Here is a 16106-nt window from a genome sequence, read left to right on the forward strand (position 1 = left end):
GCCATTGTCACGCAGTCATCTGTGACTATTACCTAGTAAGTCCTGTTTAATCAAAAGTATTCAACGTCTTGTGTTTAAATTAACATTGTTAGATAATTTGAAATGTAAAATAATTTACAAATTCAATGTCCTGGGGGGATTGGAGGTAGGGTCGGCAATTTGCTTGCAATGCTTCTGGTGTGGAAGGCGTAATAATCTACGTGAATCGCTTACCTAGTTTGCCGACCTACTAGTCTAAAAAAATATTTTCATTAATCAACCAATTATAGTAAATGTGAAGCTACCAAAAGATAGTTAGTTATAAGAAATTACTCGAAAGAGCAATAATGTAAGTTCTATCAAGTAATACAAACTACGATCCAAGACATAGTTCAATGACAAATGAACGATTGTCGCCGCTCGCTGTCTGTTTCAAGAATGTTATAACTTAGATAGTTTTATTGGACTTTCGAACTATGTGACCTTTCTTATCATTACACATTCCATTTAATATTGTGATCACAGAATATGTGTAGTATTTTATTTGTCTTCTAGGACTGATATATTAAGCATAAACAAATATTGCAAAAATTGTATTACTTTATGTAACGTATGCATGTGTGTTTATGTTGTATAGATTTTTTTTACAGTTAACGCGCTTGCGATGCTTCTGGTATTGCAAGCGTCTATAAGCTATATATATATATATATATATATATATATATTTACAGTTTTTGTTTAATTTAACATTTACCTATTGCTACCTGTGTTTTCCTTTATTTACCTATGTTTTTTAAATTGACCAAATTCAAAGGTTGACGGAATGTTAATAATATTCACAATAATACTATAAACTATGAAGAATTGTTTAAATAAACGAAAAGGAAACAGTACATAATAACTACACAACATTTAAGAGGCCATCGCTTTCACTGCAAGGAGAACACTGAAAGTTTGTCAACATTAACTCTTAGAATATCAAGACTAATATTATGACGGAGGTAAAGGATAGGGTTTCGATCACCTGTAGCTTCAACAAGACGGAGGGATAACTCTATATAGAACATTTTTCACTTCCTCGAACTTATTTATTTCAAACGAACTCCCAGAAAAACATACCGATGAATTCGACCGGTACTTTTTATGCAAAATAGTTATGGTGTCCATATTCACCCATAGTGTCTCCGTAGTGCCACGATGTGCCTGATATATTTTGGCACCAGGCCAAAGATCAAGTGAGATAGGTAATGTTGTGCAATCTAGAAGGATTGTAAGTAAATATAATGCCTAGAACCAGAAACCAGATTTTCTAATGGACACAGCCAAGACATGCATTCCATCATTGCGCAAGAAATCAATTAAATTTTGAAACAAAGTGGGTCTTCTCGTTAACTTTAAGAGGTTAAGATGACAGACGCTTTAGTAGGAAGATATAAAATTTAAAACATCTTTTTGGTTTTAGTCGATAAAATAATCATATTATATTCAATAAAATATATATTAATAAATATATTTCAAAAGAATCACTAGTGAATACCGATATTTTTTATAATAAAATCTTAATAAAAGCTTAACCCTTTTTGAAAATGAAATATGTAACAAACATAAGTAATGTGATTCTTTACTATAAGTTCTTTTTAACCGACTTAAAAAAAGGAGGAGGTTACTCAATTACGGTATATATATATATTATATTTGGTTTATAGGTATATATATATATATATATATATATATATATATATATATATATATATATATTTTATGTATGTTCGGGGATAACTCCGTCGTTTATGAACTGATTTTGATAATTCTTTTTCGTTGGAAAGGAGATATCCCTAGTTTGGTACCATGATAAGGAAACCAGGATCTGATGATGGGATCCCAGAGAAATCGAGTAAAACTCTCAAAAATCCGCATAACTTTTTACTGGGTGTACCGATTTTGATGATTTTTAATTTAATCGAAAGCTGATGTTTATCATGTGGTCACATTCAAATTTCATCGAGATCTGATTACAACTTTTGGAGTAAATTTTGATAATACGTATTTACTTGACTATTTTTTCGTCTACCTACGTTGTATTACTTGTCGATATAAGTGAAGTCGGTTTTTCTTCGTTTGCCTGAAACACAATTATTATTTCATCAGTTAATAAATTATATGTATGTGTTAATGGTTCTCGTTGCTAAATATTGTATAAGCTACAAACAAAAAGGTTATAGCTTATTTTGTTTGCTATTCATTTGTAGGCGAATAGTGATTTTATCCGAATACGGTCAGTAAAAATCTTTTTCGTCATTATCTATATAGGTCAGTAGAGCAATTATCGAGCCCGGGAGAGTGCGACTCGGGGCTGGTGGGCATGCGGTCCCGCGCGGGCGCCTCTAAAGGCGGACGTGGCCGCGGTTCAGCGTGGGGGTCGATTTCGCGCGTGTTCGCCCGGAGCCGCCACCGCACCAAGTCTGGCAGCGCGGCCAGCAGTGGACACGAGAGCGGTATACCTTAATTATTATACGAATGTAACAAAAATTGCATGACTCATGCTTGGATGCAGTTTATATAAACAAATATAATTTTACGCTATTAAAATTAACAGCTATCTATTTGCAAAACATAATCAATGTTAAACATAATAATAATAAGTTTTATATCAGGTTTTATAAAACGAGTTGGCTTATTAGCTCTTTCTATAAACCAGCGAAAGTTTAATTTTATAATGAACCGCGGGACTTGGCCATATTTATTTAATTAGTAGAAATTTCTAGATACTACTTTATTCTTGTTTTTAAATTCTCTAAAGCAAAGTAGCAAAAAGCTAAACCTATTTCGTGGTTCTTAATTAAAGTCGCGATTATTTGTAGAAAGAGTATGTATATTAAATAAGTCTTACTAAAATTTATTATATGTAAAACAACATTTACTTGTAATTAATCAAAATGTTGGCAGCTACAATAATTTATTTGATTGATTGGTTATACTTTTATCACCAAAAATAAGTAATGAAATAGTATCATAAATATTTATTTATTTATTTTTTCATAAAGTACACCTACTACAAAAATGTTTAACCAGTATTCAAATTACGGAATTTTATTCGTATAAGTTTTCTTACGGTCACCAACCCGCCTGCCCAGCGTGGTGACTATGAGCAAAACACATGAGTTCACGTTATTTTTGGCGTAAACTTATGGAGGCCTATGTCCAGCAGTGGACTGTATAGGCTGTAATGAATAATGATGAAGTTTTCTTAAAACTTGTATTTATTATTTAAAATAAAAAATAAGGGAAACAAGAATGTGGTTACAATATTTAGGTTACAAATACCACACAAATGGTATAAAATAGTTGCACGTTTTAAAATTGAACATACAGGGTATGGTTAACAATTATTGTAAGTTGCAGATTGTCCAGGTATAGGTATGTTTCTGAAAATATCGCTTTAACACTCTTTTTTTCTCCAACTACTGTGACTCTTTCAATGTTTTTTTTTAAATTATATTTGAGCGTATTACCTGAAAGATCCGAAACCGAACCGCGTTTTGGAGGGGACACCCAGGTCAATAAGTAGAGCGGTATCCCAAGGGAATGCGGGATCCCACTTTACGAGATTGCAATCCCTATGTCTTAACTTTACGAATGTGTGACGACGTCACACGCTTAAATGACGCGTAACCAGTTTTGTTTGCAAAATTAAGCCACAATAAGGACCCGTTTCACCGGTTTTAGATAAAGATAATTTTATTCTTCACACACTTCTTATAAGTTACGAATAGACCTTAACAGCAGAAGGCCATTAGAGGATCGTTTCTCCTCAACTACAAATCTTAGATTCATATTTGCGAATAGGAATATTTCATAAATATAGTGTCGTAGTAATTCGATTTTAAAAAAGAAGAATACAAGCTTATATCTGTTTGATACCGTCATCATTCAAATAGCGTTATTCACAAGTGGTGAAACAGACCCTAAGTCACAGTATACTCCGTGTTTAGAGCCCGTGTATGCGGGCACAGGGCCTGGTCGCGCGTGGTCGCCTCTGGGTAGTGAGGCAGCGCTACGGGAGGCGGCTTCACTACCCCTCTCACGGTGGCGCGCACCCGCTATCATCGCATGGCTTGAACTTGCGCTCGGTATGCCACAATACGCTGCTGCCGTCGCCGACAATGTCAAAAGTGGAAAGGTCAGTAGCCTAATGAGATTAACTGTTGAAAAATATGTTTATTTAGTTATTTCAAAACATGTAAGTAAATATTACAACTCAACAACTGTTTAAGTTTTTTTTAACCTTATAGCTTAACCACGTATATACAGATCTGACCTAACAACACATTGTTTACATACATAAAAACAAATCTTCAGTATTCCATTATTTCTTTAAATTTACGATACCCTTTTTTAAAGAATTAGGTAAGCGCACAATTAAATTACAGCAAATGTGTATCGTAGCAAAACCTTTATATCGAAGTTTTTACGTAGAAGTTTCTAACACAAAGGGGTTGTTTCAAATTTATATGGAGCCTGGGCTAGGTATTTGTACAGTATTTTAAAATGTTCAGGTTCATGAAATAGTAATTATTTCTTCATTATTTCTCATTAAAAGGCCTTTTTTACGAGGTAGTTTTTATTTTAAGAATTAAAATCGCAACCACTTGGCATCCTTTTTGACAATGACATGTACACAAATGTCATGATGACATTTTACATAATTATAAATAACTAAAACAATTGGTACCTACGCATCCAACAACAAGTCGATTCTGAGGAGACCTGTGTCTAGTAATGGGTTGTGAAAAGGGGCTGAGACGGATATTTCAATGTCTTATTTATTTAAATAGTGACATTTCATCTAACATAGATAACAAAAATACATAGGTAGATGGCGTGGATGCACTTCGAGAGTTACCATTCTACGTATGTACCCAATTATCAATTTTATAAACTACCTCTAAATCACTGTAAAACTACTTAAATGCATATTTTATTTTAATTTCTATGATTTTATACTATTTTTTCGAATACTGTACAAAGACCTGGCCCAAAATGAAACAACCCCTTTAAAAATTGAGATAAAAATATACATAATGGTGCAAATACTATTATTTTTCCTTTATATGTTTATAATAGAAAGAATTGTAACAAATTTTCACTGAAATCGTTAATATTCTTATAATAATATTAATAATCAACAGCAAAATTGGAAAGTTTATGTGAAATTAGTTTAGTGAGCTTACGCAAATAATCTACACTCAATTAAATTAATGAGCCTGCAGTTAATAACAAGCTCATTCATTTGTCATTAAGTAAATTATATAGAGTGCTAATGTGGGCGATAAAATGAGAATAGTATTATGACATTAAGGCTTAACGTATGCTTATATATAAATAACAAATATTTGTAAAGTTTTCTGTAATTTGTAGATCATGTCGGCGATAGACGATCGATTGAGATCATCTTACCACTATAGTCTGTTGTGTATCTATTATACCGCTAATGCTTTGATCTTGCTATAAACGTTATGTAAATATTACATACACATTATTACTATTATCTATGGTTAATGGCTTTCGCTTGTGTCAGGATGGCACAAAAGATTTTGCTAATGTCGCGTAGTATTCGTAGAATAAAGAAGAAAATGAAAAAGATCGATTAAGTTTGATTAAGATTAACGATTAAAATCTTAATAGAACTTGTGTCAACAACCCTTATATTTAAAATATGATGTACATACCCAAATATTGCTAAGAAACATATATCAATTTTTATCATAGATTTGTAATCCATCTAGTCGTGGCACATTACGGTTTTGGTCGCCGACGGAATGGGGTGGTAAATTGTGATTCCTATAGATTCATTACAAAGAATATTTTGAATTTTTAAATTCTTCTTTTCCATGACTCAGCATACTTTCTGCCTCATTATTGCACTCAGTGTCGAGGAACACAGTCGGCACAACTTTATCAACGTCCAACATGGCTGCTTGTTTTTCTTCTTTAAATAGCTTTGTTACTTGTTATGATTCTTACAACAAGAGCTATATAAAATTCTCAAAATGTCTAACTACCTTTATAATTTTATTAGATCCTGAAAGACATTGTTAAGTCAATACAATGCAAATGGAAGAACTCTTATTTATAAACATTTATTATTCACAATAGCAATTGTATCACATTTATATGGAAATGAAGTCGCAACACAGTCCTTTGATAAATTCATCGTACCATTTGTTTATTCAAATCACGTTGGTTATCGGTTCGCAACGGCGTTGTGTTATTAATATAATATTTGGCACAATTATTTCATATCGGGAAACAAGCATTCGGATTCAATTTTAATGGACAAATTGAATGGAGAGGTCGCAAGGAAATTATATTGTAGTTTGTTCATTTATTTGATTAATTTCTTTACGGAGAAATCGTTTTGATAAATGAATAAGGCCGTGTCAAAGAGAATTATAAATATATTTTTTTTAATTTAATCTTGTTTTGTCCTATATAAACTTTTAAAATGTCTATAGATTCTGTTCTACAGAAAAAGGGATAAAGTATTGAAATTCAATTATTAACACAAAAATATTAAAAAGTTAAAAAATTTTGTATTGCGTTTCCGACATCAAGAACTAACCTTTTATAGTAAAATCATATTACGCGACCGTCTTCGGATAGTAGTAAAGTATTATTAAAATAGACTTTAAAATACTAATAAAAATAGTTTTATTACAACATTATTATTTAAGAAACCTAATTAATCGTTGAATTTTATTTCATAATTTTTTAAAGGTTTATATACTATAAATTACAAACGAACAGGAGTATATTTATAAAAAAAAAATGGTAACTATATAAGTTAGTTCTTGTTTCGTCCTGTTTTCCATAAGAGAGTTCTAAAGTTCTTTTTAGTTATACAGCCGTGACTTCTAAATTTTTGAAGATACAACGGTTATGTAATAGACTTCCAGCTAAAGGTTCAAACTTTTTATCTTATGCGCTTTACTTTGTCCGTTTATGATACCTAAATCGAAAATATTTATTTATTAAGAATATTGTCAAGACTCGACAAAGTATTATTTAGTGTATATAATCTAAATATTTGATTTGTACACTACTAATGATTTCTTTGACTTAATAATTCATTTTTGTATTTAGTTTAAAAGGATGTCGAAAAAAAAAACAAATAACTAGAACTCATAAAATAACATCAAAAATAATAACCAATTAAAAAAAAAAGTTAACTATCGAAGTTAATCATCTAATTTATTATCAATACATAGACAAACAAGCGTTTACAAGTATCGAAATCATCGAAATCCGCATAGAGTAAGCAATTGACGCAATATAAGCGTCAAATACTGTGTTCTGATTGTTTCTAGATCCGTGCTTTGAATGGGCAGGTTCTGCTTGAGCTGACAGACACGGACCTTGAGGTGGGCTTGGGGATCACTCAACCGATGCACAGGAAGAAACTGCGGCTTGCTATCGAAGAGCGGCGGAGGCCTGATCTCGTTCGCAACCCTAGCGTGGGTCAGCTCACACATGCCTGGGTCGCCGCTGAGTGGCTGCCTGACTTGGGCCTCTCACAGGTATAACCTAGCCACGTTTCTTAAGTCCAGCATATTCATTACCAACAGGCAAAGAGTTTGTTATAGAGAGTAAAAATTTGTCTACTTTTTTTACTTTACATCCATACCAATTAAAAATGGTTTGGTATAATTTCATCTAGATTATAGACTTTGACAGTAGTCAATTTTATCGGTAAAAATTACGTAATTTTAATGATTTTTTAAGTTCCAATAGTAAAGTAATAGAAGCTACAAAACTATACACTTATAGGCACTAATGTACTCGTTTATTTATTAATTCATGCTTCATTACACATTTTGAATTATATCAAAGCAATGAACAAAACTTATAATTATGATAACTTTAAGTTAACAGATATTGTTATAATATTAACAGTACGCTGAGTCGTTCTTGGCGAATTTAGTGGACGCAAGAATGTTGGACACAATCAGTAAGAAAGAACTTGAAAAGTACCTCGGCGTTACGCGGAAGTTTCACCAGGCCTCTATCGTTCACGGCATTCATTTGCTGAGGATTATGAAGTACGATAGACAAGTAAGTAACATTCGTTAAAGATAGGATAAAAAATATTATAAAACTTTACATTGTATTTTTATTTATTTTTGATTAAGCTAATCAAATAATGATTTATTTTGAATATTATATGAATCCATTCCACTACCAATATTGTATAAAACAATGGTAAAATAGTAGAAACCACAAAGCTGTAATCAACCAGGTATGGTAAGGGAAGTGTGTCAGTGTACCAGAATAGATCTCGTTGCTTAGCCGCCCTGCATACATAGTGTCAGCTGATTTGCACACCTAAAACTAGGCTATGTTTCTTGGTACTGAAATATTTACTAACTTCTTTTAATAATTTTGGAATTAGCTGTATTTATATATTTAATACTCTACAGTAATTCACCCTCAATAAATTATGTAAACTGTTGAAAGGTAAAAGATATCGCCATTTTTCGTTTCAATCTGTTTAACTGGTAAAATAAACAGGCAGTTCGTTACACGATAAACGAGGAGAGATAAGGCAAAAATAAATAAATTACTACTAAAATCTCTTAGGACGCGCACAAACAGGAGGCAAAACAGCCTTAAGGCTGTCTGAGGTCTTGGTAAAGATTAAAAACTACTACAGTAGTTAAACTAAATAATCCATTTCATGAGACAAAGTACAATATGTGGATTTTTTATTTTATAACTTTTGTTTAAATTGGTTAACATTTAGTTTTTATGGGTGACTTATATACCGTTGAAAACGTTTCTTGAAAATTGACGTTATATACATTTGTATAAGGTAAAAAACAGAAACAATTTTCATACCCATAAAATATTTGACTAAAATTCAATAAAAATTGTTAACGCTTCGTTGGAAAGTGCGTAATAATATTTTGTCAAAGTAAGGAGAACATTTACGTCGTATCGCTTGTATGAACCCTTACAGACTGTTTCGTAGCCACGACCCTAGTAATGTTGGACCCATTAATCATTTCTTATTCAAACCTCTTTTGAATTCCGCAGTGACATTGAACAAAATTTGTCCTCATTTATCTTGGCTATTTTTAATATTCTCGTGAATTATTACATTTCAGTTTCTGTTTCTTATTACTGTTATTGTTTTATATAAAAAAAAAAACTTATTAAGGTTTTACGATATATCCAATAATTAAAATTATATCAATTAAAAAAATATTTTTATAGGCTAGATAAAGGCTGTAAAAAACCAGGTTTGAAGATGTCCGTAGGACTGCGACAGGCTGAACCGAAATTCATTTTTATAATTAATCTTATATATATATATATATATATATATATATATATCTTATATAGCTCGTTAAGCCGCCGGTCCCGGTTGTTATCATGTAGATACACCTGATAACGATCGTTACTCATAGTAGGGAATATATCCGCCAACCCACATTGGAGCAGCGTGGTGGATTACCAGACCAGACTCAAGCGGTAATCGAACCGAACTGCGCCAACGTCGACTAATTTTATTATTCCTTAACAGGCCTTAGCAGTGCGTCGGCACCAGTGTGAAAACGTGGACGCCGATCCGTTGGTTTGGAGCAATCAGAGGTTTATACGTTGGGCGCATAACATCGACTTAGGCGAATTCGCTGATAATCTCAAAGGTAATTATCACCTCCCACAAGAGTCCGTTCATTAATTAAGTTAGAATAAATAACATTTTAGCGTTAATTTATTTTCTGTGTTTTTAGTTTAGAGCCACTAATTATAATATTAATGTTAAAAAATTAAAATAATTTCAATAATAGAAATTCAAGTGCAAGATTTTTTGAGATAAATTTCTTTACACACGCTTGACTTGGGGAGTAAGCTGGTGGATATGTGACGAGAGTGTTACGAAAGCTGTGATCGGGTGAGGTGAACGGACGTTGAGAGGGAGATATAAGTTAGTGAAGATAGAAAGAGAGAGAGTTAGGTTTCGTGCATTACTGTAGGGGCAAGAAAGAGAGGTGCGACAACACATTTTCTTTCTCCCTTTTTCTCATGTATACAACATATCGATGGAGCTAAAGAGGTTTTACTTCAGTCGTGTGGTCTAAAGCTCACTCGTTTTTTTTTTTTTAATTTTGTGTTATCATTTTAGACAGCGGAGTTCACGGTGGTTTAGTGGTATTAGAACCCTCTTTCACTGGAGAGACAATGGCCACAGCTCTCGGAATACCACCGTCTAAAAGTATAATTCGAAGACATTTGGTAGCAGAGTTTGACGCTCTGGTCATTCCCGCAAGGTAAATATTTAAGTCTTCCTTTACTAAATCCCCATTTTAAGTGAAAAACATTTAGTTTAAGTCATTTATCTAGCAGAACATTACAAACAAAATTTATTTAATTGATACAGTAATAGAAACACCGGTATTGTCAATCAAACTTAAAGAATAAAAATAATTTATTCGATATTCATGTTCAACGATCTATCAATAAGTGCAATATTTTTTTTATTTACACAAAAAATAATTGTCAAAAGCATTGCAAAAAACCCAATCATAGAATAAACGAAGCACTGCATGAAAGCCTAGTCACCGACACGAGCGTACTGCCTGTAGATGATTATAATGTGAGGTGCAATCCTGCAGGTATACGATATTTTGCCAGGTGGAAGAACTGCAAGTGGAGGCTGCCCGAGCATCCATGTTGTCCACAAAGCAAAGATAAATCAAAAAAGATAAAAAAACTATCCTTCAGAAAATAACTGTCGCTTCGATGTCCTTTTACAATCTGTACCTATGTAAAATTTCCTCGATTGAATACATTGTATAAGTCCTATTTTTACACGATACTAAATATAGTTACGTACGCTATAAACTTTTATAGGAATTTCTTCAAATTGCTCGTCTGTAATTATATCTATCCAAAAAGTTTACGAGCGGTGAAGACTGATATGTTATATAGGAAACGTGGTTCGCAAGTCAAGTACGAGTATAACGAAAGTTCGTAATGGACACCTTCATAATTGAGCGCCTTCGCCTGTCAGTGTTAGATTCGATGTTCTCTCCCCGAAACCTTCCAATGCGCTGTAGATTAGATTCGTCACATTAATATTATTCGAAAAACGATCAATTTCATAATTTAGTGTAATAAAGTGATTATATAACATACGAGTAACATACGAAGTAGTGCGTAAATGCATTAAATGCTTTACGTTATTATAGAGGTGAGTTATGTCCCATTACGAAAATAATTTAATAAAACTTGAAATTTTAGTTTTAAATTACAACACATTTATAACGTAATAAAACATTTGAATTTCATTGAATATTATTAGATATAAAAACGGAACCATTCGCAATAGCTATAGGGTTATAACAATAAATAGTATTTACTAATATTGTAAGACAACTATGTTTTTGACTTGTATACATTCATATTGTAAAGTTGAGAACGGTGTATTAGATTTATTGTAACACTATCAATTGGCATATAAATGTGAATAAATCCTTATAAAAGATAAACCCTAAGGGATATCGAGCCAATGTCTTTTCTTGACCATCACCCCTAAACTTGGCGATCCTTGCATCGAGACAGAACGGTAAACCATTTTATCGATACGTCATGAATGCCTCTCTGTCATCATCATTAGTTCGCACCTTTCGGGCTTTGTCCACTCTGTCCGTATAACGTTTATTTCTTCCATAAACATTGATTGATTTATTTTTTGGATCATACGTTAATGATTTTATTGTTTTCGAACACAGTGATATGCTTGTCTACTTTAATTTAGACACTGTTATTACATGGGTGTTGTTTTCATATTTTATCACAAATAAAAATATCGCATCAGCACATTTCTATTAAGCTGATACTGTTTCTCTTACAAAAAATTTGCATATATCAAATAAAAAAATTAGGCGACGTAAAATTCAAGCTTCAACAAATCTCCAGATAACCAGAAGTAAAACCGAGATGGTAAAGTTTTTTAATTACAACTTGCGGTATTTTTCTTTGTTATTCAAGTTTCTGATTTTTCTTGGTTACATTTAGGCCATTTTTGTCATCATACTTGTACACAATTAGCATGATTCGTATTATTTTTAAGTAAAGTGCATCATGCTTTTGGTGTATATGCAGAGTTTGTTGAGTTTCCTATAGCTCTTCACTTTTCTACGTTTTTTTTTTTCAATTTAAAAATGCCCAAAGAAGAATATCGAATATAAACGGATAAGATCGATCAAGTAACAGATCTCTAAAAGCAATGTAAAAAATACAATAGACAATGCATGTGTGCTTTTTGTGTTAGAGGTATGAAATGATTCTAGTACAAATTTGAGGGCGTGATTAAGAAATAAATTTGCTGACCGCTATCTGGCTACTTACTGTCTATATTTTCTCAAATTTGTACCTTTCAATAGAACTGTGTAAGTAATGAAAACGATTTGCAGGAATATGTTCGGCCATCAAATAAGGATGTTAGGACGACCCTTTTCGAGATCGGTGGCGACCGGACTGCCGGGAATAGACTTCACTGCAGATTCAAGGAGGCATAGCCTGCGGGTAATCGTCTAGTTTTATTATAGTACCGAATATTATCGGACTGCGATTATAGTACAGGTTAGAAAAATAATCGCTAAAGCCTACCATATAGTAACCTTAAAATAATTCATTGCTGAACTAATGGAACTTCTTCTGTGAAGCAGTAAGCTAGAAACTAAATATTTCATGCAGTCCCAGTCATGGTTGAGTAATAAACACGTCAATTAATTTCTTCCCAAAATTTGAGTTTTTATTCTCAATATTTTTTTTAGTGCATTTGATAGCAATTAACCAACCTAAAAAACTAGCTTATGTTATTTTTATCTGATGTTATTTTTATTCAGGGGTCCATAACTCGTGCTCTCGGGGTACTTAAACCGAAGCACGACCGGCCATCACCTTCAAGTTCAAGCGAGAGTTCCAGCGTTATGAGCCTCGCGCCCTACGCTTACTCGCCGCCCATAACGGTCCGCACTCTCTCCCAGCTGAGCATGACGTACGCTCCTCCACCCACGCTGCAGGAATACGAGCCGATATACACGCCACTCAGTCTGTACTCTCAGTCCAGTCTGTCCACAAGAGACAGCTTGCAGAGACTGAACGATATTCAAGAAACCAGTATCACCCACAGGTAAGGAAGTATAAACACATTTTGTTACACCTATTGTTTTTTTTTTAAATTACATACTTTTGTTTCATATACGTAATTTTTATCTATCTTTAGCAAGATGCAATTTCGAGAAAAAATATCTTTTATAATTAAATAAAGTGTAATTCTAAACAACCTGTCACTAACCTGTATTACTTCTAGTAGTACTCTCTATGCAGAAAGTGCTAATTGAGTCTTGATTCATCATGTGGCATAGTATGCTTACTTTTTTATTTAATTATTTTAATAATGGGATCCCAAGCAGGTGGTAATTAATGGCCAGCCATCTTCTCTATTGAAATTTGGATGTTATTTAATTTCAATAGCCTCACGGATCATCCTTGGTTGGAATCCGTATTCTTTTGCGAAGACCTGTGGTTTATCAAAACTAATATTAACAATAATTTATTAATTGGCTTGTTTTGTCTAGACTATGTGAACAGATTAAGGACTTAGTTCTTCTGCTTTTTTTTAAATTACACTTTATTTAATTTTATGCAATAAAAATAAGGAAGGAATAGGAGTTTACCTTCCTGTTTTTCCTTATTTTTATGCCCGAAAATGTTATTGTAGTCACTATACGTATATAATATTTTTGACGAAAAAATTATTGTATTAATAATTTCAAACTAAGTTACCTAAATTACATTTTCCGTTGAATATAAATGTTTTATTTGAAATGAACGCAGTAGCGTGTAGTTCAATAGCCTCTTTAACATTTAATATTGGCGTGTAAAAGTTTCGTAAATAACGTTTACTTGTAACCTAGGTTCAACTTTAGAACGCCAGAGTTATAGTATAAAACTTGATCAATAGTTCTTTTTATGATGTACATATGTAATGCAATATTATGAAAATAAATGATTTACAATCAATCAATTGAAAATCGTAAAATCATGATTTTTTAAATACAATAACTAGATCGGCAAACAAGCGAACGGCTCACCTGATGATAAGCGATTACCGTACCTTATGGATGGTATCTGCGACACCAGAAGCATCGCAAGCGCGTTGCCGACCCCATCCCCAGTTCAACCCATTATTATTATATTCGCTTTAGTAATTGACGAACAAATAAATTACTGTGATATTGTTAGCATATAAAGCTCTCCAACTTTTTTTTTCGATTTGCATGATGACACATATACAGATTATTAACCAACAAAACTTACAATAACGGGATACATAGCACACATAATTCTAGAATTAAATTTTTAAACGGCCCTCCTACGAAGAACATAATTGGGTATATAATTTATCATTAAGGTTATTTAAAATATTAGTTATTTAGCTCAGATCTTTATTACTCCCTTTTACTACCGCTACTTTTAACGGTCAACGGCTAGTAGACGGTATAATGTATCGTACATATTTGTGCGAAAAAACGTAGTAAAAATCTATTGTTATACAGAATCATATTCGTTCATACGTTTCTAATATATTTGTTGTCAAGTTGAATAACAAAACGAATAGTCTTCGCAGTCGCCTCGTTGTACAGATGTGACCGCAGCATATGTATATTTACGATATTCGGTGACATTGATCTGTTCGATTTTCCTAAGGTATATCTAAAAAAAATTTTTTCTGTATATAACTTTATACTACTATGGTGGCAAAAATGGTAGAGTCCACATAAAGATTGTGATTTGAATTCCTGAATGAATGAACGATATGATATGAACGTGTATTTGCATTTTGGTGATTTACTTTTATTTATAAATATAAATTGTAAATACACGTAGATACAATACTTAAAGTGTGTACTAAACTAAGACCAAGTTTCATAGATTACTCCCCTCAAAGCCAATAATACCTACAAACTTTACCTTGTTACGTTATTAGTATGTGTTTCAATCGATAACTCACAAAGATATGTTGCAAGTTGCAAGCTGCTGAGCGTATCTGTGATAGTACTTTACTGTGTTGTAAACTATCCAAGTCCTCAACCAACAGTGTAGTGCCGCTTTATACTCAATACCTGACGTATACAGTACCTGCACTTATATTTGCGTAAAATGTAAATTGACCTGCAGGCAGCCTGTTCTGTTTTGTAATTAGAAATATATAAACCTATAAATAAATTTTGGTAGAATACGTTGTCATATTTTTATTTCTATGTATTTTTTAGATACTTTATTGTATGCGTATTTAAAGTATAATATTTTATAACTAATGCACAAGCGGCCTAATTACAAAAATTCATTATTTTACTGGCTGGTAACCAGACAATAAGTAGAGGAATTAGTATATTTTAAATTTTTTGAAGTGAAAGTTGTTTAGAATCGTGATTTGAAACTCGATCAAACGAAAATACGATTAAGAAAATTACGAATATATAAATATGCGATTAAAAAACGAAATCAAGATTAAGAAACAAATCCATAAATGCATAGGAGAGAATGAGATATAATACATTACACAGTGTTTTATATTCTCGATGAAAACCTCTCGTAGGCTACTTTTCAGAAGGTTCACTTCTGACGTGTGTGAATTGCACACACACATTTTTTTTGTTTAGTAACTATTGTATTGGATTCATACACATTTTTTTGGGTTCTATAAAAAGTCAATGTTGAAAGTAAACTCAGATAAGATACAAAAGAATGGATTTATGATACTATATAATATACATAAAACTAAATTTTACAATACCTTTTCTACATAACTTAATATTTAAAGAGTTCAATTTACATATCACATTAATATTTATACGATCACTACATATTTATCATACAATCGATAGTGATTCCAATGTTAGCAAGAATGTAGCATTATAGAATCGTAATTTAATTATTTATACAGTAAACTAGGCCAGTTCTCGATGTAACGAAAACTAAGTCAACACAGCTCGTACAAGCCGTTTGGGGACATCGAAAATTTTATTTTATGTTATTCTTAGGACTGATCA

General features: G+C 32.4%; 1 protein-coding gene across 1 annotated transcript in view; it reads left to right on the forward strand.

The window, feature by feature from the left end:
- Positions 1-16106, forward strand: part of LOC123656655 (kazrin) — a 47530-nt gene that overhangs the window by 30955 nt on the left and 469 nt on the right. The window contains exons 11-18 of the mRNA XM_045592317.1: positions 2290-2474; positions 3972-4159; positions 7347-7556; positions 7933-8091; positions 9563-9686; positions 10166-10310; positions 12459-12570; positions 12894-13180. Of these exons, the coding sequence (XP_045448273.1) occupies positions 2290-2474; positions 3972-4159; positions 7347-7556; positions 7933-8091; positions 9563-9686; positions 10166-10310; positions 12459-12570; positions 12894-13180 (1410 nt within the window). The remainder of the gene's footprint in view (positions 1-2289; positions 2475-3971; positions 4160-7346; positions 7557-7932; positions 8092-9562; positions 9687-10165; positions 10311-12458; positions 12571-12893; positions 13181-16106) is intronic.

This window comes from Melitaea cinxia, chromosome 9 (genome assembly GCF_905220565.1).
Source record: "Melitaea cinxia chromosome 9, ilMelCinx1.1, whole genome shotgun sequence".
Taxonomy (NCBI): domain Eukaryota; kingdom Metazoa; phylum Arthropoda; class Insecta; order Lepidoptera; family Nymphalidae; genus Melitaea; species Melitaea cinxia.